Source organism: Gorilla gorilla, chromosome 5 (assembly GCF_029281585.2).
Source record: "Gorilla gorilla gorilla isolate KB3781 chromosome 5, NHGRI_mGorGor1-v2.1_pri, whole genome shotgun sequence".
Taxonomy (NCBI): Eukaryota; Metazoa; Chordata; class Mammalia; order Primates; family Hominidae; genus Gorilla; species Gorilla gorilla.
The window spans coordinates 61,962,598-61,986,267 of record NC_073229.2 but is presented as its reverse complement, the minus strand read 5'-3'; the positions used below and the strand labels follow the sequence as shown (position 1 = coordinate 61,986,267).

Here is a 23,670-nt window from a genome sequence, read left to right as displayed (position 1 = left end):
AGGGCAGAGCAGGTAGCAGGTGATTGGAATAAGTTAGGGTGGAGCAGGTGATCGGAATGAGTCAGGGTGGAATAGGTAATTGAAAAGATTGCTTTACGAGGAAGTTAAGTTTAAAAATAGAAGGCAAAGAATTGAACATACTGACATATTAATTCTTTGAAAAGAAATTTAGAACTCATATCTAACAATCCCTCCCCTTGTATTTCCTTACAGCTTTCTTTTCATACTTTTTTTTTTTTTTTTAACATGTCTTGGCTTAGTTGCTTTGCTTGATTTTCTAAAAGAAGAAGCTTCTCTGGATAAGGTGGAGGATAGTTAAGGGAGGTTTTAGTAAGTGGACAGGCAACAAATTTCTAACAATGATAATAATGATTTGAATCTGAGCACCTTTAAGGCAGGAATGAGTTCACCTATTGCCACAGTCCTCAGCCCTCCCAGTCCCACACCAGAAGGATTTGTTCATTTATTTATTTAATTTATTATTGAAACAGAGTCTTGCTCTGTCACCCAGGCTGGAGTGAAGTGGTATGATCTTGGCTCACTGCAACCTCCACCCCCCAGGTTCAAGCAGTTCTCCTGCCTCAGCCTCCCAAGTAGCTGGGATTATAGGCACGTGCCACTACATCCAGCTAAGTTTTGTATTTTTAGCAGAGACGGAGTTTTGCCATGTTGGCCAGGGTGGTCTCAAACTCCTGACCTCAGGTGATCCACCTGCCTTGGCCTCCCAGAGTGCTGGGATTACAGGCGTGAGCCACCGCGCCCGGCAGGTTCGTTCGTTTATGTGACCTGCTGGCTGCAGGTGTCAGATTTTTAACCTTTGAGGCCCCTGCAGTGCCACCTTTGGGGACCCCAGTTTGAAGCAGCAGATGAGAGTCCTGCCAGCCCTGGCTCAGCCCCCGTAGAGGCGCTCCACCATAGGGCACACCACACAGTTCACAGGGAGGGACTCGTGTGCTTAGCATCTGGCACTGCCCATAAACGCCAACTATGGCCTATAGTTATTGTGACAACTGCACATTTCTATATGCTCCCTATCACCCGTGGCTGAGAGCTACCCAATCCTTTGGTCCTGGGTAAGTGACTTCCACCCTCGCCAGTCTTTTCTTGGCATAAAAACACAGAGACATGGAAGCCAATGGCATGTGCTATTTATTAGAATAGTATCCACAGATGGGGAGGAAAACAGAGGCTGTGCCAGGATGGGTGGTCAGCAGGTAGGTGTGAGCAGGACAGCAAGCATGGAGGGTAAGAAACGGGCTACAAGTCCCTTCCCTATTCTTGGCCTCCCCAGCCAGGGGGACCCTGGGGAAGCATCAACTACTCTTTAGTAAAATATACTCTCAGAGAGTGATGGGGAAAGCCAGCCATCAGAAGCCGGGTTGGGAAAAAAGAGAAAGCCTCTGAGCTGGGGGAGTGGGCACGGAGGTCCCACTGCTGCAGTAAACACGGCACCTGGGACCCAGGCACTGCCACCTGGAGCCAATTTCATCAGCAGAGACCGGAGAGCTGAGGGCTACAAGAAGCACCCCACCCTCCTGGGCTAGAACCTCGCTGCTGCTGCTGCTGGTAGAGATGACCAGGCTCCTACAGCGCCTCTATCCCCACATGGTCATCTGCAGCCACTGTGGAGACAGGAAGCAGATCCCAGGGTGGGAAGAGACGGGGGCAGGATGCTGGCCCGGGGACATCAGAGCTGGGTGGGGGTGGGGTTGAGGGGCAGGCAGGTGCAATCCTGCAGATTCCTTCCCACCGTTCTCCAAGTACCTGTTCCAGGTTCAAGCAAATATGGCCAGTATTCTTGGGGTCCATGGTTAGAAAGAATGCTGCGTTACAGAGGAAGCGGGGGAGAGGGGCTGAGTGCTAAGTCAGTGTTCCGAAAGAACCACTCCCAACTAGGTAGGAAGGGGCGACACCAGGTGTTTCTGGCTGTTCCCCACATAAATCCCCTAGCCAAGTGGGGAATTAGTGATAGCAACTCACATAGCCTCACCAGGAGCCAGGCCCAGTTCTGATTGCCTTCCATAGACTAACTGGTTTAACCTGCACCTCAGTCCTTTGAGGGCAGTACTATTATTATCCACATTCTAAAGAGGAGGGAATGGAGGCACAGAAAGATTAAGTGACTTGCTCAAGTCACCTCTGCCAGCAAGTGGCGGAGCTGGGCTTTGAACCCATTTCATGTGTGCCTTGTAAGGGGGAGGGGATCTGGAGCAGCACCCATCGGGGTGGGTGTTTGGGAAAGGGCCCGCGGCCCCTGGCCTAGGCTGGGGAGTGGGTGGATGCCTAACTCACTGAACATGGTCTTTAGCCTCAGGAAACAGCTGATGAAGCTGTCAAAGTCTATGATCAGGTCATCATCTGCATACCTGGCCACCAGGACCTGCATTACCTTGTTGTTCAGCTTGATGCCTGAGAGAGAGAGAAGTGGGGAGGGGAAAAGTCTGGGCCTCTGGACACTGCCATCCTCTTCCCTGCCCCAAGGCCCACTCCTGGCCCTTGGCCACCTGCTTTCTCAATAGCCAGGCGCATCTCATAGGAGTTCAAGGTGCCTGAATGGTCCTGGTCACACTCTCTGAAGATGTCCTGAAGAGACAGACAGATATGGTAGGGCCACGTGCATGGCATGGTGGTTGAAATAATGAAATACTGAGGCCGGGCGCGGTGGCTCATGCCTGTAATCCCAGCACTTTGAAAGGCTGAGGCAGGCGGATCATCTGAGGTCAGGAGTTTGAGACCAGCCTGGCCAACATGACGAAACCCCGTCTCTAATAAAAATACAAAAATTAGCTGGGTGTGGTGGTGCATGCCTGTAATCCCAGCTAGTCAGGAGGCTGAGGCAGGAGGCGGAGGTTACAGTAAGCAGAGATTGCACCACTGCACTCCAGCCTGGGCGACAGAGTGAGATTCCGTCTCAAAAAAAAAAAAAAAAAGAAATACTTTAGGACAGTTGGCTCACAGCAGTGGCCTAAGACCCCATGCCCCCCTCCAACCCTGGCCCACTCCTGATATTCCTATCATCTGGTGACCTAAGGGTTAATTCCAAGCATGGGTTGTCAGGGGCACTGGTGCCCTGCCCAGCGCTCTTTGTGTGCATCCTTCATGACTAGATGATACCTGAGCTATACTTGTTATAAAATATTTTGACTGGGTAATATGCCACACTCCAACAGACCCTTTTCGTGTGTGTGTGTGTGTGGTGTGGTTGTGTCTGTATGTGAGTGTGTATGTGTGTGTGTGAGTGTGGTGTGGTTGGGTGTGTGTGTGTGTGGTTAGGGCTTAGGTTCTAGCTTCCCCTCATTAGTTCCATCTCTCCTAAGACCCTCTTTTCCTCATCCCTGGAGCCTGCCCCTTTAGTGCCCTTTACCATCCATTTCTTGAGTTTTTTCCACAGGATCTTGAACTCTAGAAGCCCCAGCTTGCCAGAGCCATCTTTCTGGAAGGTGGTCAAGGACAGCAGAGAAGGGAGTGAAGAAGGCATCCCAGGGGATAGGGAAGCAGCGGGGGTTCCTGAGGGGACACACAAGCCCTGGGGTTCCGGTACTGTAGCAGCCAGAAGAACTGGCATCTTCTGCTACCCCAGAGCCTAATCCCCATCAGGGAGGAGGACGTGGCTGGCCCAGGGTGGCCATCTCTGGGCCAGGCTTGTGGGCAGGGGACAGGGCCAAGAGAGCACTGGACAGGAGGATACATCCATGAGGTTGATCATGCAGCGGCAAGCATCCAGGCCAAAGCCCTTGGTCTTGAAGCTTTTGACTGTGAGGAAGGGAAGGGGTAGAAAGGAGAGACAGGGTAAATGAGGTATCGTCGGGGCACTGGGAGTGATCAAGAGGGGCACAAAATATGGGGGAGGGGTCGTGTGCAGCAGGAGCGGAAGACTCAAATTTGATGGCCATCCTGTTGAGCAGCCTCTGGAGCTCATACACCCCTATCTCCTTGCCCTAGGAAGGGGAACTGTGAACCCCACTCGGGCCCCTCCAGCCCCTCATCCCCCTCCCGTCAGCCCTCTGCCCATGGCCTGCTCACCTCTCCTGCCACTATCTTAAACAAATGTAGGAAGTCCTGGTCCATGTCATCCTCAGAGACCTTTTCCTGGGGGCCGGGGAGCAGGAAAGGGACCTGGTCAGAAAACTTCTTTCACAGGCCCAGGAGCTTCCTTCCAACCCCCAGCCCTACAGTCTCCCCTCACCTCTTGGAGTTGCTCAGCATAGTTGACTTCATCCAATTCCCTGGGCAAAATGATTGAAAGCTCAAGAGTTACCAGGGGGAGGGAGGTGGGGGTTTCAGTGGGGTGCTCTGGGGGTCATGTCATGTCTTTGAAGCAATATAGGGCAGCTCCATGGAATATGGGTTCTAGTTCTAGTTCTGGTTCTGCCACTAACTGGGAATTCACCTTCTCATGCCTCAGTTTCCCTGACTGTAAAATAGGGACAAAGTGAGGGAGGACCCAACAGCAGCTCCCTGAGCTTGATATCCTGCAGCTCTTGGGTGGTGGGCCTTGGAGCAGTGAGCTGCAGCCCCTTACCATGACTCGCTGTGCTTCTCGGTGAAGACCCGAAGCAGGAAGTCAGCATCTCTGTGTGGCTCAAAGGTGGAGGGAATAATGATATATTCCCCCGGAGGCAGCCGGAGTTGGCTGCTCACCTCCCGTGAGTTGGCGAAGATCTCTGAGAAGCCGTGGTCCTGATACTTTGTGAAGAATTCCTTCTTCAAGTGGACATCCTGAATGTTCTGAAACTATATGCATCCTGGAAGTGGGTACAGGACTGGCATGGGAGGTTAGGGAGGGAGGGTCCCCCAGGGTGAACAGCCTGGCCGGGCAGGGTTGGAGGTAGGTGCCACCACCAACTGACCTGGCCTGGACACCATCTAAGTGGCCCGCAACTCCAACAGGGTCTCTTCCTTTCCCGACCCCTACCAGCCCTGAAGAGGGCTGGAATCCTAACCCAGTGACCCCCAGAGCCTCTTGCCAAATTCCACCCTTTGCCAATCCACTTGCAGCCAGGGGTGGAGTGGGTATGTGTCCAGGAACAAGCCCCACATCTTTATCTTCTGTACCTCTTTTGGGACCTGGGAAGGGAAGAAAGAGGAGAGTCAGATCTCTAGGATGGTGAAGGGCCTCAGGCCTTCAGAAGCCAAGTGGGATGTGTGTAGTGTGTGTCTGTGTCTGTGTGTGTGTTGTTGGAGGGGTATTAAGGGCACTGGGATACTGGTGGTGGAGTGGGGCACGGGCTCTGACAGTTCAAAGGTCCTGGCATTAACAATCCCTCTGCTGCAGAGGTGGGAGGATTGCTTGAGCTGGAGGTCAAGGCTGCAGTGAGTCACGATCATGTCACTGCCCCCCAGCCTGGGCAACAGAGTGAGACCCTGTCTCAAAAAAAAAAAAAAATTCCTTCAGCTTTGGATAGGAAAGTACAGTTTATGCAAGGTAGATTTTTATCATTCCAGGTTAAGGGAAGGAAACAGAATCCCAAAGATGTGAGGTGATTTGTCCAACCTCAGATGGCTGAAAAGTGAAAGAGTTAGGATAAAAATCTAGGACAGTGTTTTGCTTTTCCGTGGAACACTCATATCCTGCAGGAAGTGAATAGAAGATTACTAAAATTGAGGATCGAGGACAAATAAGTTTGTAAAAATGTGAGTTAAACCAAGTTAAACAGGTTGCTCTATTGCAGAGGTGGTTTATCAGCACCTCAGTGTGCTTGTGTGCACCGGAGAGCTCAGGCTGCAGTAGTCTTTCCTGAGCTTTTTTAACCTTGAAGATGTCTTTGAGACAGGGTCTCACTCTGCGCCCAGGCTGAAGAGCAGTGGTGCGATCGTGGCTTGCCGCAGCTTCGACCTCCTGAGCTCAAGTGATCCTCTCACCTCAGCTTCTCGAGTAGCTGGGACCACAGGTGTGTGCCACCATGCCCGGCTAATTTTTTTTTTTTTTTTTATCGAGACAGGGTCTTGCTGTGTTGCCCAGGCTGGTGTTAAATTCTTTGGGCATCCTCCAAGTGATCCTCCCACCTCGGCCTCTCAAAGTGCTGGGATAACAGGCACGAGTCACCTCCCCCAGCAAAAATGTTATCCTGAGGCACCAGTCTGTTAGCCTGGTGGACTAATGGCCCTAAGAGTAGGGCAAGGCTTGTGTCTGTTTTGCTCACTATTGAACCCCTGGAGACTGGACAGGGGCCTGGCATACAGTAGATGCTCCATAAATACTTGCTTATATAAGGGAATGCAAGTGAATGAACAACATTCTTTTGGAGAATGTGGAGAATTTTGCAAAGCATGGTTTGACTTGGGAAATGCTTATCAGGGCTTTCTCTTGGCTCCTGGAGTGAGTACTGCTGGTGGGGCAGACAAGGGGGATGGATTGTCAGGCGGGGCGTGTGGAAAAGTCTCAGAGCGCCTGGGAATTAGGACACAGGCTTGGCCTCTGACCCTTGGATGTGTGAGCTTGGGCAAGTGACTTCATGTCTCTGGCCCGCAGGCTCCTTCCGCTTCCTTAAAGGCATTAGTAGTTAGTATTCCTAAGACCTCTGGAACAATGCCTGGCACAAAGGATAAAATCTGTGAAGAGAAAACTGCCAGCTCTGGCTTGAAAAGCACAAAGCACCATTCAAGAGTCAGGGCTCAGCCTGGGCAACATAGTGAGACCCTATCTTACGAAAAATTAAAAAAACTAGCAGGACAATTGCCTGTAGTCCTAGCTAGTCAGGAGGCTGAGGTGGAAGGATTGCTTGAGCCTGGGAGGTCAGGGCTGCTGTGAGCCGTAATCACGCCACTGCATTCCAACCTGGGCAACAGATTGAGATCCTGTCTTAAAAAAAAAAATCAGGGCTGTGAAGCCTGTTGGAGCCTGTCCCTCTCCCAGGCAGGAAGTGGCCCTGGGGAGAAAGGAGTGAGGCCAGGCAGCCAGGTGTGGTGGCTTACACCTGTAATTCCAACACTTTGGGAGGCCAAGACAGGCAGATTACCTGAGGTCATGAGTTCCAGACCAGCCTAGCCAACATGGTGAAACCCCATCTCTACTAAAAATACAAAAATTAGCTGGGCATCGTGGTGCATGTCTGTAATCCAGCTACTGGGAAGGCTGAGGCACGAGAATCACTTGAACTGGGGAGGCGGAGGTTGCAGTGAATGGAGACTGTGCCACTGCACTCCAGCCTGGGCAACAGAGTGAGACTCTGTCTCGAGAAAGAAAGAAAGAAAGAAAGGAGTGAGGTCAGGTGAGGGAGAGTGAGTGGTCGGGGAGACCAGCCAGGCACCCACCGAGTAGAGGACAAAGCCAATGGTCTGCAGCTGGGCTCCCTGCTGCCGTGCATGCCACCAGTTCTTCTGCATTAGGGCCACCAGGCAGGTGCAGACCACAACATTGCCCTCTGCGTCATCCTCTGGGTCATCCCCCTCAGGAAGAGAGATCTTAAACTGGGGGTTGGTCCGGAACGTGCCTGTGGCGGAAGTGGGTCAGCATGGTTATACGGGGGCTTCCCTTGGCCACGCCCTTCCCAGGGTGGACCGAGCTTCCCCAGCCACACTGGAGCTGTCTCCTCCACAGGGGCTGTGAAATCTGACTAACCCTTGACCTCATGGACCCTGACTCTGGTGACTCGTGCCCCAGGTCTGGTTTCATGGTGAGCCGTGGCCCATCCTTCACTCCCTGCACACCCCCTCCCCCCTCACCCCCTCACCCACCAGGGTGGTTCCTGCAGCCCCCTGCAGAGCTGCCTCTGCGCCAGCTGCCCTCGTAGAAGGTGGTGTGCCAGTAGCTCTTGTAGTCCCCAGAGAGTGTATCAGGCGTGAGGTTGCAGATCTCCAGGAGCGTGAAGTTGTTCAGGAAATCTTGGTAGGACATCCTGTGGTGGGGTGGGGGTGGAGCCCGTCAGCAGCACACTTGCATCCTCAGTTCCCTCTCCCTGAACCACCCCCTACAACCACCCCAAGCCTCCCCATCCAAGGCACAGAGAGGAGTGGAGCAGGGAGATGAAGGACCAGGGCCTGGGGTGGTGGTAAGAAGCCCATCCCAAGCCACACTGACCAGAACTCCCTGTCCTCTGTCTTGTGCAGCAGCTGCATCTGGATGTCTGAGGCCACCTCTTCCCACTCTCTGGCACTGGAGCAGAGATGGGCGGTGGAAGGAGAGGGGCGGAGGTCATGTGGCACCTCCTTCCTCTCCAGGGGACTGCCTCTTCCCTGAATGTCTGCCTGCTGGGGTGTGGAGCTAGATGGAGAATCTAGAGGGAGGAGCTTTGCCCTGTTGTACAGGTTGTTCTCCTAGATGGGACACCAGTCGGTCCACCTGGCACCGCCTGCTGTATCCTCCGACCACCCCTCACCTGGGTTGCGGACACCTACCTGTCACTCCAAGCTCCATTCCACCCAATCCAGCCCCAGGGATTCCGGACCCGAAGCAGTGTTTCCATTTTGCCTCTGTAGTGGACCTGGGTGGGCGGGGGTGGTTAAAGGTCAGAGTTATGGGGTCAGGGAGACGTTCTCCTCCTTCTCAGGGTCCTCGGGGTAGGGCGCATTTCTCAGGACTCACATCCTGAAGACCAGTCACAGAGTAAGCATGCCCTCTCACCAGCATCTTGTCAGTCATGGATTCCAGTTCACTATCACTGGTGACCTACAGAACAGAGAGGGAGGGAGAGCATGGAGGGCATGGAGGGCATGGAGGACCTGGACTGAGCACCCAAAGGAAGGGGCGAGCTCTCCAGGTTAATTTTTTTAAATTAAACTTTTAAATTATTATCATTATTTTGAAATAATTGCAGATTCACATGCAATTGTAACAAATAATACAGAGAAATCCCATGTATCCCATACTCAGGTTCCCCCAGTGGTAACATCTGGCAAAACTACAGTGAAATATCAAAACTAGAACGTTTTAAAAATTGTTATTATTATTATTTATTATTATTTGAGACAGAGCTTCGCTCTTGTTGCTCTTGGAGTGCAGTGGTGAGATCTCGGCTCACTGCAACCTCTGCCTCGCAGGTTCAAGTGATTCTCCTGCCTCAGACTCCCAAGTAGCTGGGATTACATGCGCCTGCCACCACGCCTGGCTAATTTTTTGTATTTTTAGTATAGATGGGGTTTTACCATGTTGGCCAGGCTGGTCTCGAACTCCTGACCTCAGGTGATCCGCCCACCTCGGCTTCCCAAAATGCTGGGATTACAAGCATGAGCCACCGCACCCGGCTTTATTATTATTTTTGAGACAGGGTCTCGCTGTGTCACCCAGGCTGGAGTGCAGTGGTGTGATCTCGGTTCACTGCAGCCTCAACTTCCCAGGTTCAAACGAGCCTCTCACCTCAGCCTCCTGAGTAGCTGAGACTACAGGCTCTTGCCACCATGCCCGGCTAATTTTTGTATTTTTAGTAGAGATTGGGTCTTGCCATGTTGCCCAGGCTTGTCTCAAACTTCTGAGCTCAAGCAATCTGTCCACCTCAGCCTCCCAAAGTGCTGGGATTGCAGGTGTGAGCCACCGTGCCCAGCCCAGAATGCTGATATGGATGCAATCTGTAAACCTTATACAGATTTCCCCAGTTTTACAGGTGCTCACTTTTGTGTGCTTTATGCAATTCCATTATGTGTAGTTTCGTGTAGCCACCACCACTGTCAAGATATAGAACATTTCTATCACCACAAGCATCCCTTGAGTCACCCTTTTATAACCAAACCCAACTCTTCTCATGACTCCCCCTCCCTAAACCCTGGCAACCACTCATCTGTTCTTAATTTCTATTATTTTGTCATTTCAAGAATGTCATTTAAGGCCAGGCACAGTGGCTCACACCTGCAATCCCAGCACTTTGGGAGGCCAAGGCAGGCGGATCACCTGAGGTCAGGAGTTCAAGACCAGTCTGGCCAACATGGTGAAACCCCGTCTCTACTAAAAATACAAAAATTAGCCATGCGTGGCGGCAGGTGCCTGCAATCCCAGCTACTCAGGAGGGTGAGGGAGGAAAATCTCTTGAACCCAGGAGGTGGATGTTGCAGTGAAACGAGATTGCACCACTGCACTCCAGCCTGGGTGACAGAGTGAGACTCTGTCTCAAAAAAAAAAAAAGAATATCGTGAATCATGCAGTGTGTAACCACCTTTGGAGGGGATTGTCTTTTTTTTTTTCTTTTTTCTCAGCTAATTAATTTTTTTTTTTTTTGGTAGAGATGAGGTCTCACTATATTTCTTAGGCTGGTCTCGAACACCTGGGTTCAAGCAATTCTCCCACCTCAGCCTCCCAAAGTGTTGGAATTACAGGCATGAGCCACTGCACCTGGCTAGGGTTGGCTTTTTTCATTCAGCATAATTCCCCTGAGATCTGTCCTAGTTTCTCTGAGTATCAACAGTTTGTTCTTTCTTATTGCTAAGTAGTATTCCACGGTGTGTAATAAACACAGTTTGTTTAACCATTTACTCATTGAAGGACATCTAGGTTGTTTCCTGTTTCGGGGCTATAATGAATAAAGTTGCTGTAAACATTTGTGTACAAACATTTTTGGAGACATGTCTTCATTTCTCTGGGATAAATGCCAAGAATGCAGGGTCGTATGTAGCACCCTGGGTCCGTGTATTTTGTCGAGCAAATGTTGGTTGGGTGCCTATTGCATGCTGGGCTCCTTCCTAAGTTCCAGGGTCCAGCAGTGAATGAGACAAAGAAGGTCACTGCCCTCATGGAATGTGAGTACTATCTGGAGAAGATGGGCTATGAGTGAAAACATAGATAAGCAAGATAATTTCATGTCACAGTAAATATTGGGGAGAAAGTAAAAACCAGATAGAAAGTAAACAGGGCTGGCCGGGCACTGTGGCTCATGCCTGTAATCCCAGCACTATGGGAGGCCGAGGTGGGTGGATCAGTTGAGGTCAGGAGTTCGAGACCAGCCTGGCCAACATGACGAAACCCCTTCTCTACTAAAAATACAAAAAACTACGCAGGCGTGGTGGCACATGGCTGTAATCCCAGCTCCTTGGGAGGCTGAGGCAGGAGAATCACTTGAACCCAGGAGGTGGAGGTTGCAGTGAGCCGAGATCTTGCCACTGCACTCCAGCCTGGGAGACAGAATGAGACCCTGTCTCAAAAAAACAAAACAAAAAAAAAAAGAAAAAGAAAGTAAATAGGGTGGGGACGGCGACTTTAGACGGGGAGGTAGGGAAGGCTAGTCTGGGGAAAGGGCAGTTGAACTGAATGAGAAGGTGCTGGCCATGCAGATACTGGGGGAAGAGGCTTTTGGGTGACAGCAACAGCAGGTGCAAAGGCCCTGAGGTGGGACCATGCTTTGCTTACTTCAATGGAGCAACCCATGAGGGAGGATCGCTCCACGGCCTTCCTAAGGAGCCTGAGCAGGTTCTGAGGGGGCCTCTGGAGTTGGAAGCTCTGGGCCACGCCTCCTGTGAAGTCCTCAAGGCCCTCCATGGTACTGCCCCCTGACAATGCTTCATAGGACCCACTCAGCCTGTGGGCACAGAGAAGGCACTGTTGGGCTCTAGGATGGAGGTGAGGGGAGGGAGGGATGTCCTGCTACCCCCTCCCCTCCCCCTGATTCCAGCTGTCCAGACAGAGGCAAGTCAAGCCCCCTTCCTCAGCTCCCAGCACTCACTTGGCATACGCCTTCTCCAGCAGGGCGCTCCAGAACTCACTGCGTTCGGTTGAGTGCACGAACACCAGCTTGTCATTCTTTGTGGGCAGCCGGTCATCTACCACCACGTTCACCCACTGTCCAAACTGCCAAATCTGTGGGTAGCAACACACACCCCTTGCGTGGGAACCCTATCATCAAGCACCTCCTAGTGGCCAGACCTGATGACACGCCAGTGTCAGAGGCTCCACTCTCCAGAATCACTGAATAGAGAGGGAAAGGCAACCCAAAGCCTGAGCCCGGCCCCGCCTCCTCTCCAGCTTCTGCCACGGTCTCCAGAGGGGAATTTGTCCATACGTTGCTAAGTCAAAGGCGCAGATTACAAAAATTATGTGACAAAGACTACCAGTGTCACACACACCCACACACACAGTGGAGAGGAAGAGAAGGAGAAGGGAGAAAGAGCCACAAATTGCTAACAACTATTTTCTTTTGGGACTTAAAAAATTAGCTTACATGATTTCTTTGGTGGACAGATATTTCCCTGATAATTAGCCCAAAACCCACCCTAATAAATGCTATTTTTCAAAAGGAAAGAAGGTAAACTTCAAAGCATATATGATTCTTCCCCCGCCCCCCACAAAGCCACGGTGGCTCTCACACTGTCCTTCACCTGAAAATGGAAGATGCCAGCATAGTTTTTCTTGAAGCTCTGTCCTCTGGGCACCACGCGGTACAGCAGTTTGGGGCAGGTGGTAAGGGAGCCGATGGCAGCCAGCAGCCAACAGTCCCCTGGAAAGACAGGCAGGGCTTTGCCACCCCTGAGCAACCCCATATGTGTGGGTGGGCCTCAGAATCCAAGGCCTAGGGGAGCAGGAACTTGACCCTGTACCCCATTCTCACCCCCCCCCCCAGCAGAGAGGCACTCTCCCTCAGCCCTCCCACTAAAGAGTGTTCAGGAAGGAGGTAAACAGGGAGAAACTGAAGGCAGAGAGACTCTAGTAAGGTGAGTTTCTGTACATTTTCTTTTTTGAGTCAGTGTCTTGCTGTGTCACCCAGGCTGGAGTGCAATAGCACGATCTCAGCTCACCGCAACCTCTGCCTCCTGGGTTCAAGCAATTCTGCTGTCTCAGCCTCCTGAGTAGCTGGAACCACAGGCGCCCGCCACCACACCTGGCTAATTTTTGCATATTTAGTAGAGATGGGGTTTCACCATGTTGGCCACGCCAGTCTTAAACTCCTGGCCTCAAGAGATCTGCCGGCCTTGGCCTCCCAAAGTGTTGGTATTACAGGTGTGAGCCACAGTGCCTGGCTGTACCTTTTCTATTATGTGAGAGCCACATGCTTTTGTTTTTCTTGAGTTTGGAAAAGAGGTACTTTTGGCCTCAGGCTCTAGGAACCTATTTTTTTTTTAAAGTAAATTTTTATATATAAGTAGAGACAGAGTCTCACTGTGCTGCCTAGGCTGGTCTTGAACTCCTGAGCTCAAGCAATCCTCCTGCCTTGGCCTCCCAAGGTGCTAGGATTACAGGCATGAGCCACTGCACCTGACCAGTAACCTGCTTGCTTTGAGACAGAGCCAATACTCTCCACATTCTTCCAACAGATCCAGTCACCTTCCTGCACCCTGTGAGTACACTGGTGTGGCCACGAAGTTCCCAAGAGGTCTCTCCCTCATGTCACCCACATTATATTGGGGACCCAGGGCTCAGTATGTACCCCAGCAGGGTCCCTGGAGCTAGGCATTGAAGTGGGTATGAGGCAGTGTCCCTGGCCTGAAGTTCGGCTAAAGGGAATCCTATGGGAGATGAGCACTACAGACCTCCATTGCCACCTGTCTCCTGGGCATCTCAGCCCTTGCTGGGTGGGGTCCAGGGGCAGGGTGCTGGGCATCCTAGGCCAGGCTGAGGTTGAGGGAGCAGAAAGTTTCTATGATTACCAATGGCCTCTTGGCTGCCTGGAGAGAGGAATATCAAGGGCGCTCCAATCCCCTTCACTGTTAGAGTGCCTCGGAGAAGTGAATTCCCTCCTCCAGCCCATTGTCCCTCCAGCCTACTGAGCCACAGCAGCCACAGCAGCGGCCCTGGGGTCTAAGGTCTCCTTGGCCTCTGTTCTGCCCACACCTTGCCCTTTTTTCTGCCCCAAGGGGACAGAATTCGGTCTCAGAGAAAGCCCACCCTGGCTTTATCCCTAAAGAGGCAGCGAGGGATCTGGAGGAAACCCTTGAACAGGACCAGACTTAGGGAGAAAGATCTACCCTGGGGCTTTCTATGGGAGCCCTGTGAGAGTGGGCTGAGTAGACCCCGTTGTCCTCCTATTTGATACCCCAGATTGATCAGGTTCTAGCACCTGTAGTGGTTTCCACAAATTCTTCGACCATCCTCCCTTCCAAAGGTAGAGCCTAATTCCTCTCCTCTTGAGTGTGGACCAGATTCAGTGCTTGCTTCTAACAAATAGAATATGGTGGAAGTGATGATGTGCAACTCCTGAGACTAGGTCAGAAAAGGCATTATGGCTTCCTCCTTGTCGTCTCTCTTAGATAACTTGCTTTGGAAGAGCAAGCTACCACGTTGCGTGGACACTCAAGCAGCCCCATGGAGAAGCCTATGTGGTGAGGAACTGGGGCCTCCTGCCAACAGCCAGCAAAGACCTGAGAGCTCCTGCCACGTAAATGCACCCTCCTAGGAGCAGACCCTCCAGCCCCAGGTGAGCCTTCAGATGATCACAGGTTGCAGACGTCTTGACTGTAACCTCCTGATAAACCTGAACTAGACCCATCCAGTGATTCTGCTTCTGAATTTCTGACCCACAGAAACCGTGAGATAAGACATTTTTTTTTTAAGTTGCTAAGTCCTAGGTAATTTATTATGTAGTCAAATATAACTAATATTCCCCCCGCAAGACCCAGGCTGCAGCAGGCAGGGAGTGACATCCAGAATTGGGAGGGGCAGGAAGAATGCACGGTGTTCTCACTGTCATCTCCTCAGAAGGGGAGGGACAGGGGAACAGAAGTAGGCTGTCTGACCTCAGGGCTCCCTGTTTTCCAGCTTCAAAAGACACCCTGGCACCCCTCCCCCAATCCTCTTGCCCAAGTGGAGACCAGCTTCCTGTGCCCCACTCACCGAGGATCCCCTGGCAGATGTCTGTTGGAGAAATCCCATCCATGATGAATAGAGGGTCGCTTATGATATCCTGCAGTGAAGGAATAAAGGTTTCAGGGGGCCCAGGACACCCCCTCCCCACCTTTCTCCCACTTTTGCTGGGGAATGATGCCCACCTTGAAGTTCCAGGGGAACAGATATGAGGGGCAGGGAGAGGGTACAGGACCAACTTGGCATAGCTGCAGCTTGTGATAGTAGAGGTTGGTGGGTGATTTCCTTAGGGTTACCTAGGAGGTTTGGCTTAAGCATATTCAGAACTGTCCCCAGCTCTGATGAAGGTGGGGCCTAGTGCCAGGGTCAGAATGGGGTAGTGGGGGATTGAAGATTCTAAAAGTGATAGAGGGATCGCTACAAGCTCCCTTCCATCCATGAGTCCATGCCTCCCTTCCAGTGCCCACCTTGGGCCGCTGCCAGGAGATGTTCTGCACATTTTTGGAGTTGGGGCCCAGGTCCTTGAAGCCCAGTGAGCTGGGTTCAGCAGGGAATAAGGGGTCCTCGAAGAGCTCCCCCTTTCTTAGACAGGCTGCTCGCAGCTCCTCAAAGCTCTGGTTACCAAAGTTCTGGGCGTTGTCGTGCTGGCCCACGCCCTTGGCTTTGAGCCGGCTGTTGTTTATGTGAGCCACCATTCCCATATCAGTAAAAGTGGGCTCTGCTTAAGAAAAAAAAAGACAAATAACGCAATTAAAAAATGTAATAAGCTGGGCACAGTGGTTCACTCCTGTAATCTCAGCACTTTGGGAGGCTGAGGTGGGAGGATCTCTTCAGCCCAGGAGTTTGAGACCAGCCTGGGCAACATGGTGAGATCTCATCTCGACAAAAAAATTTTTTTTAATTAGCTGGGCATGGTGACGTGTGCCTGTAGTCCCAGCTACTCAGGAGGCTGAAATGGGAGGATCACCTGAGCCCTGGAGTTCGAGGCTGTGGCAGTTTGAGGCTGCAATGAGATGTGATGGCATTCCGGTCTGGGTGACAGAGCAAGACCTTGTCTCTAAAAAAAATAAATAAATAGGCTGGGTGTGGTGGCTCACACCTGTAATCCCAGCACTTTGGGAGGCCAAGGTGGGTGGATCACCTGAGGTCAGGAGTTCAAGACCAGCCTGCCCAACATGGCGAAACCCTGTCCCTACTAAAAATACAAAAAATTAGCCAGGTGTGGGGGCAAGATGCCTGTAATCCAGCTACTTGGGAGGCTGAGGCAGGAGAATCACTTGAACCCAGGAGGCGGAGGTGCAGAGCTGAGATCATGCCACTGCACTCCAGCCTGGCCAACAAGAGCGAAACTCTGTCTCAAAAATAAATAAAAATAAATAAATAAATATCTTTTTTAAATGAAAGACAGTCACAAAGAACCCCATATTGGCCTGGTGCAGTGGCTCATGCCTGTAATCCCAGCACTTTGGGAGAACAAGGTGGGCGGATCACGAGGTCAGGAGTTCGAGACCAGCCTGGCCAACATGGTGAAACCCCGTCTCTACTAAAAATACAAAAATTAGCTGGGCGTGGTGGCGGGCGCCTGTAATCCCAGCTATTCGGGAGGCTGAGGCAGGAGAATTGCTTGAACACAGGAGGCAGAGGTTGCAGTGAGCCGAGATGGTGCCAGCGAACTCTAGCATGGGCGACAGAGTGAGGCTCCATCTCAAAAAAGAAAAAAAGAGAAAGAACCCCATATTGCGCGATTCTATTTATATAAAATGTCTATAGAGAGAGACAGAACGTAGATTAGGGGTTGCCTGTTGCTTAAAGAGATAGGAGATTAGAAGCTGATGGCTAAAGGGTATGGGGTTTCTTTGGGAGGATAATGAAAACAATCTAAAACTGGTTGTGGTGTTGGATGCATAACTGTGAATATACTAAAAGCCACTGAATTATACACTCTGTTTTTTGTTTTTTTTTTTCCATTTTTTTTTAAGAGGCAGAGTCTTGCCATGTTGGCTGGTCTTGTACTCCCACCACACCCAGCTGGAATTGTACTTTGGAATTATCCTTTGGTGTTTGTTTTTTTTTTTTTTTTTTTTTTTGAAACACAGTCTCACTCTGTTGCCCTGGCTGGAGTACAGTGGCTTGATCATGGCTCACTGTAGCCTTGACCTCCTGGGCTCAAATTATCTTCTCATCTCAGCCTCCTGAGTAGCTGGGACCACAGGTGTGTGCCACCACGCCTGTCTGATTTTTTAACTTCTAATTTTTGTAGAGACAGGATCTCACTATGTTGCCCAGACCGGTCTTGGACTTCTGGGTTCAAGCAGTCCTCCAGTCTTGGCCTCCCAAAGTGCTGGGATTACTGGCATGAGCCGCTGCACCCAGCCAAATGGTACACTTTAAATGGGTGAACTGTAGGGTATTTGAATTGTCTCTCAATAAAGCTGTTTTTTTTTTTTAATGGCCTCCAGACCATCTAAACAGATGCTGCTATTTTTTTTTTTTGAGATGGAGTCTCATTCTGTTGCTCAGCCTGGAGTGCAGTGGCACGATCTCGGCTCACTGCAACCTCTGCCTCCCAGGTTCAAGTGATCCTCCTGCCTCAGCCTCCCGAGTAGCTGGGATTACAGGTGCCCACTGCTACATCTGGCTAATTTTGTATTTTTAGTAGAGATAGGGTTTCACCATGCTAACCAGGCTGGTCTCGAACTCCCGAACTCAGGTGATCCACCTGCCTCAGCCTCCCAAAGTGCTGGGATTACAGTCATGAGCCACCACGCCCGGCCTAGATGCTGCTCTTTTAAGGAGAGTGGAAATAATGGAGTGTAGAGAGCAGAGGGGAGAGGGAAGGGCTGCTGGTGTCGGGCCGGGTCAGGTAATGGCTGAGCAGGTGGCACTGGGCGAGTGTCAGGGTAAGAGTCGAGTCAGGCTGACTGATGGATCCCGGGCCTGCCAGGCGGCTTGGGACTCTGGACATCCTGCCCACACTTCCGCCCCCAGGGGGACTGCAAACTGCCAACATCCCTTCCTGAGGGTAGCCTCCCCTCCCCCGCCGCCCTCCCCACACAACGACTGACTTCCCCCACCAGCAGGCCCAGGGGAAGAGAAGAGAGTGAAGGAGGAGGAAGAAAAAGGGAGGCCACAGAGCCACGAGGAGTCTGCAGTCCTACCCGCACATGAGCCCCGAGGCTTATCCTCCTGTGATCCATCCAGGCTCTCTGCTGACTCCGGAAGACTCGGCCCTAGAATAAGAAAGAGTGGGAGGAGGGGAGGAAGGCTGTGGTCTAAAGTTAAACAGAGCCCAGCTGGGGCTGGGGTGTAGGAAGATTTTAGAATGAGGAAAAGAAGTGGGTTGGGGCGCAGCTACAGGGAGGGCAGCAGGGTTCTGGGGTTGTTTAGAGGTGAGACCCTGATTGAGCCCACAGAAGGGTGAGTCCCCCAGAAGCAAGAGCAGGAGGTCTCAGTTAGTCCTCCTCCCCTGAGTGACAGAATCAGGAGACTAGTTATAACAGCAGAGCTGACAGTACTGAGCACCTTCTCTGTGCCAGGCATGCCAGCCCTACAAGGGGGTACCTGCAGTACCCTGATTACTGGAAAAGGGAGCAGAGGCCCAGAGGCTAAGCAGCTTGCCCGAGGTCACAGAGTGAGGGTTGGGCGCGGGGTGAAGTCCGTACTGCAGACCCTGGACCAAGCTAGCAACCTTCACTCTATGCTGAGCCTCCTGAAGGGAAGTGTTTCTTCTCAGCCTGAAGGCTGGCAGAACCCGCCCTATCTCTGTTAACAAAGGCATCGACAGACGATTTGTTGCTGAACTTATCGCCCTTCCTCTTGCCAATGCCCGAAGCAAACCCCTTCTCCTGTTCCACACGAGTACCTCCTTGGGATTTCCTCGGGTCCTATAATGACCCCCTGTTCTCCTGGTCCCCCAAGATCCCAACACACCGCATCCCACATCAAAACAGTCATGGAGTCCTTCACAAGGGCATCCCCTCCTAGGACCCTAATTTCTCATTGCTACCATCACTGTCCGAGGCCAGGGCCTTCAGACAACCCCCAGACCTCAAATGGCCTCTTGTCTCCTGAAGACCCTCTCCAATTCATCACATATGCTCCCCCCACCACACACCACACCAACTCCCTTTGAGTGAGGTTTTGAACCCTTTACTGCTTCCGGAAACTTTCAGGACATCGCTTTGCCAGCAGGATAAGGCGAGCCCCCAGAGCCCCCTCCAGCCCTGGGCCCACTACTCCCAGTACAGACCCATCCTTTTGACCCCTCTCGAGTGTTCCAGACTTGGGGAGACCCTGTCTGTCCAAGCAGCTCTCCTGAGCTCTGTGCCCCAGGAGAGACAGTCCCTCCAGCAGTCTCCTCAACCTCATCCTCCCCTTCCCTCCACCTAGCCAGAGAGCTGGGGATCTTCCCAGACCCTGTCACTATGTCCCTTGCATTGTCTACTGCACCCTCTTAGCAACTCTCCTGTCCTCCTCCACACAGCCCGCGATAGGGGCTGCCCCTGTGCAGAGCCATATCCAGTGCAGCAAGCAAGGACTGGAAGCCAAGCATCCCCTCACAGGAAAGCCTCCCAAAACATCACTTTATCTCCCCATGCCTTGGCTTCTCCACCTGTGAGATGGGTGATATTCTAAAGTGTTTGCATTTGTTTCTGACACAAAACTCACTCAATAAATTAACCTTAAATAGCAAAAATCTAGGCCAGAAGAATGATTCCCTAACTGGCCCCTTTCTTCTAACATCCTCCTCCCCCACTAGTTCTCCACAGTGTTAGCTGAGATTTTGAAAATGAAAACCTGGGGCAGCATGGTGGCTCACCTCTGTAATCTCAGCACTTTTGGAGGCTGAGGCAGGTGGATCACTTAAGGCTAGGAGTTCAAGACCAGCCTGGCCAACATGGTGAAACCTCGTGTCTACTAAAAATACAAAAATTAGCCGGGTGTGGTGGTGCACACCTGTGGTCCCGGCTACTCCTGTGGCTGAGGCAGGAGGTGGCTTGAACCTGGGAGGTGGAGGTTGCAGTGAGTTGAGAGAGCGCCACTGCACCCCAGCCTGGGTGGCAGAGTAAGACTGTGTCTCAAAAATAAATAAATAAATAAATAAAACATAACATAAAATAAAATGCAAACCTGATTATACATACTGCTCCCCCTCCCCAATACCTTAGATGTCTCTCCCTTTTTAGCATGACAAACCCAAACCAGGCTTCCACCTGCCATCTGGCCCCATGCCTTTCTGCACAGGTTACCCTCATTCCTCTTCCCATCCTTGTGCCTCTGCCTGCAATCATTCCTGATCCCATGCTCACACTGGGTCCACTGGGAAAAAGTCCTGTTCAGCCTCCCAGTGCCTGCTTGATGCTGCCTCCTCTGTGAAGCCTCCCCTGTGGTGTCCATGCAGAACTTGGGGCTGCGCTAGCATCCTACACTTTTGTTAGGACACCCATCACTACCTGCCTTCCCTGAGTTGACCTGTCTGCCTCCTCTGTGAGGCTGTGAGCTCTCAAGAGGAGAGGGTGAGGCCACCTTGTATACTACTGAGTTTCAAAATGCTGGCTCAATAATGCTTGCAATGAATGAACGGATGCCTTGCTTGGTATTGTGGTTAATTGTTCATAGATGTTTTCTCTCTTCCACCCCTCCCCTACTCCCTATCCTGCAGCAACCCCAATATACTATATATTTTGTTTATTGTTTACCTCCCTCATGAGTGAAAGCCTGTGAGGGCAGGGATTTTTGTCTGTTTTGTTTGCTGCTGTATTCCTGCTGCTGTATTGAGTACATAGTAAGTGTTCAATATAGATACACTTTTGAGACAGAGTCTCACCCTGTTCCCCAGGCTGCAGTGCAGTGGCACAGTTATGGCTCACTGCAACCTCAAACTCCTGAGCTCAAGCAATCCTCCCTCCTCAGCCTCACGAGACCAGCAAGGGGAACATGGTGAGACCCCTGTGTCTACAAAATAAAAATTTAAAAAAATTAACTGGGCATGGTAGCATGTGCCTGTGGTCCCAGCTCCTTGGGAGGCTGAGGTGGGAGGATCACTTCAGGCTGGGAATTGGAAGCTGCAGTGAGCCATAATCCTTCCACTGCACTCTAGCCTGGGTGACAAAGTGAGACCCCCCATCTCAAAAACAAACAAACAAACAAAAAATAATAAGGTTGAGGAGACTCAGATCTTGAATTTTGCTTCTCCATAGAGCCTGTAACTTGTGATGAGAAGATATTAGGAATCCTGCCTCAGTTATGAGTAGTGAGCACTTATATAGCATTTCTAAAAATAATAATAGCTAGCAGCATTTGAGGGCTCATGACAATAGAGCCTTCGGCTTGTGATGAGAAGATATTAGGAATCCTGCCTCAGTTATAAGTAGCAAGCCCTTATATAGCATTTCTAAAAATAATAATAGTTAGCAGCGTTTGAGGGCTCACTACATGCCTGGCACTATTCTAAACACCCGATGTGCATTAGCTGATTGAATCATCCCAACAACCCCACTGGTTAGGCTTACTCTTATAACTTCCCTGCTATAGACAGAGAAACTGAGGCAGAGAGAGGCTGAAATTCCTCAGACTCGGTGGGCATTAGAGTCAGGGCAGGCTGCTCTATGCTCTCAGCCATCAGGCTCGCTGCCTTGCTGGGAGGTCGCCATGGTGAGGAGCCATGGCTGTGCTGGAGAGGGATGAGTGAGTCAACTGGCCTCGGTGCAGCCCCTTCGTCCACTGTACTGCAACTTGTGTGTGGTCTTTGTGAAGTCACTTCCCCTGTGTGGAGCAGCTGACAGGGGGTGTTGAGGATGGATAAAGGTGTTGGATAAGGGGTGGCTTGTCCCTTTTTAGCAGAGCTAATGCCCTGGGCTGCACTGGAGCCAGAGAATTAGCTGTGTGACCTTAGGCAAGTTGTTTGACCTCCCTGAGACTTGGTTTCCTCACCTGTGTATAGAGGCTGCTGCATTCTACCTGCGAGGGTGTTTCAGGATTGAAGAATGCAACGTGTGAAAAAGACTGGAGTTTAGCAGGTGCTCAGAAAATGTTACTCACCTTCTCCCCACTGACCTAGTTGGTCAACTGGTATTTGTTGAGCTCCTTCTAGGATCACATGGCCCATGCTCTGTGTCACATATGTGTCCCTCCATCATAGGATTTAATGATACTAGTGATATTACTCCAATATTGGAGTCATGTGTGTGCTTGTCTGTCTTTGCCACTGGTTTGAGCTCCTTAGAGCAAACCCTAACTCGTGTTAGGCATGTTTTATGGAGAATTTATTCTGGGCTTGTACTGAGGGGTCAAAGTGAATGCACCCCCAACATGGAGCGTGGAGAAGACCCTCCCATGCAATTCCTCCCCCAGGTTCAGCTCCATGGGCCGCAAAGACAGGAGAAAGTGCCATGAAAAGGGGCCACCAGGTTGATGGGCTCATCAGGGAGGTTCTGTGGGGGAATGACTATCCCCCTTTCCCTATTCTAAGCACATCCCATTCCCCTGAGGGTGGGGTGCACTTTGACGTCCTGGTTCTGGAAGCATCAGGGCTGGGAAGCAGGGAAGAGGGTGGGTAGAGCCAGAGTCTGGGAGCTCTCCTCACTCTTTTCTCCCTCCATTTTCCTCAAACCCTGTCTCTTCTAACCCAAGCCCTCTGGGATTATCTTAGAAATGGTAATGGAAGCTCCCTCACCCCCTCGGGCTATGATTACAGGTGTGTGTGTGTGTGTGTGTGTGTGTGTGTGTGTGTGTGTGTGTCTTTATTCAAAGAGACTGTGAGGGGGGCTGCGGGGGCGGGGTTAAACAGTGGAGCCCCTTTCAGATGAAGAGGGTTCCGAGGGAAGGGTGGAAAGCAGTCCTGAGAGGGGAGAGCTGAACACTTCTGTTTCAGCCCCTGATCCCTATCTGTGAAGCTGGCAGATCAGGATGACTATTCCCATCTGACCTGGGTGGAAGCCAGGGCCTCCACAGAGAGATTGAGTCAGAAGTTCTCAACCTGGGGTGATTACGGCCCCAGGGAACAGGTGGCAATGTCTAGAGGCAGTGTTGGTTGTCATAACTGGGGCAGGTCTCAGGGGAGCTACTGGCATCTAGTAAGTAGAGGCCAGGGATGCTGCTGGGCGCCCCTCAGTGTAGAGGAAAGTCTCCACAATAAAGAATTTTCCAGTTCAAAACGTCAAGAGAGCTGGGGTTGACAAACCTGGGTTGAGCGACTCATCTAAGGTCATTCACACGATAAGGCAAACCACTCCATGCCCTTCCACCGTGCAGTCACTCTAGGCAGCCTCTACCCTGGCTGCTCCGAGGACTGAGGGTGTTGAGCTCTCCTGGGGGCCTGGAAGGACCAGGGAAGATGCTGTTGTTTGAGAAGACTGAAAGAACATCAGAGGGCAGGCCAAGGCAATTCAGGTTCCATCTTAACTCCCTTGTCTCATTTCCCCAGAGCCCTCTGTCCCCTAGTCACCACCCAGCCCAATAAGCCATTTCTCACTGTCTGGCCCCCAAACCCTGCTTCGAAGCTGCATACCCAGTCCCCAGGGTGTGAGGTCATTACTCAGCTCTGACTTGCAGGAAGGACTGACACACCTATCCACACCACCACAGTTGTCATGGAAAATGTCTTTAAGTTGGACACTGTGGCTCACGCCTGTAATCCCAGCACTTTGAGAGGCTGAGGTGGGCGGATCACCTGAAGTCAGGAGTTCAAGACCTGCCTGGCCAACATGGTGAAACCCCGTCTCTACTAAGAACACAAAAATCAGTTGGGTGTGGTAGCACATGCCTGTAGTCCCAGCTATTCAGGAGGCTGAGGCAGGAGAATCGCTTGAACCCGGGAGGTGGAGGTTGCAGTGAGCCAAGGTTGGGCCACTGCACTCCAGCCTGGGCAATAGAGTGAGACTCCATCTCAAAACAAACAAACAAACAAACAAACAAAAACACCAAAAAAAAAACCCAAAAGAAAATATCCCCTTAGAGAGGGCAAAAGATCCAAGCTGTCACATGGGCTAGGAGCGTGAGCAGGCTGAGACAGA

At 51.4% G+C, this 23,670-nt stretch overlaps 1 protein-coding gene across 1 annotated transcript; it reads right to left on the bottom strand.

The window, feature by feature from the left end:
* Nucleotides 1-1,133: 1,133 nt before the first annotated feature.
* On the bottom strand, nucleotides 1,134-22,993 carry CAPN11 (calpain 11). Its single transcript, XM_019028707.3, has 23 exons — nucleotides 22,839-22,993; nucleotides 17,815-17,886; nucleotides 15,124-15,374; nucleotides 14,687-14,756; nucleotides 12,238-12,356; nucleotides 11,586-11,719; nucleotides 11,273-11,441; nucleotides 8,525-8,608; nucleotides 8,338-8,423; nucleotides 8,021-8,095; nucleotides 7,678-7,838; nucleotides 7,255-7,433; nucleotides 5,056-5,067; nucleotides 4,523-4,734; nucleotides 4,187-4,226; nucleotides 4,024-4,089; nucleotides 3,883-3,938; nucleotides 3,689-3,755; nucleotides 3,365-3,433; nucleotides 2,505-2,583; nucleotides 2,293-2,409; nucleotides 1,765-1,823; nucleotides 1,134-1,622 (listed from the first exon to the last, which is right to left on the bottom strand). Exons 1-23 carry the CDS (start codon nucleotides 22,864-22,866, stop codon nucleotides 1,596-1,598), a joined length of 2,232 nt encoding a protein of 743 aa, XP_018884252.2. The 5' UTR covers nucleotides 22,867-22,993; the 3' UTR covers nucleotides 1,134-1,595.
* Nucleotides 22,994-23,670: the final 677 nt, after the last annotated feature.

Coding starts and splice junctions, on each gene's coding strand:
- CAPN11 (XM_019028707.3), bottom strand. CDS start 22,866: ATGACCTTAGATGAGTCGCTCAACCCAG. Junction 11,442..11,585: donor CTGGAGAAGGCGTATGCCAA/GTGAGTGCTGGG, acceptor CTGTGCCCACAG/GCTGAGTGGGTCCTATGAAG. Junction 4,090..4,186: donor ATGCTGAGCAACTCCAAGAG/GTGAGGGGAGAC, acceptor CCCGGCCCCCAG/GAAAAGGTCTCTGAGGATGA.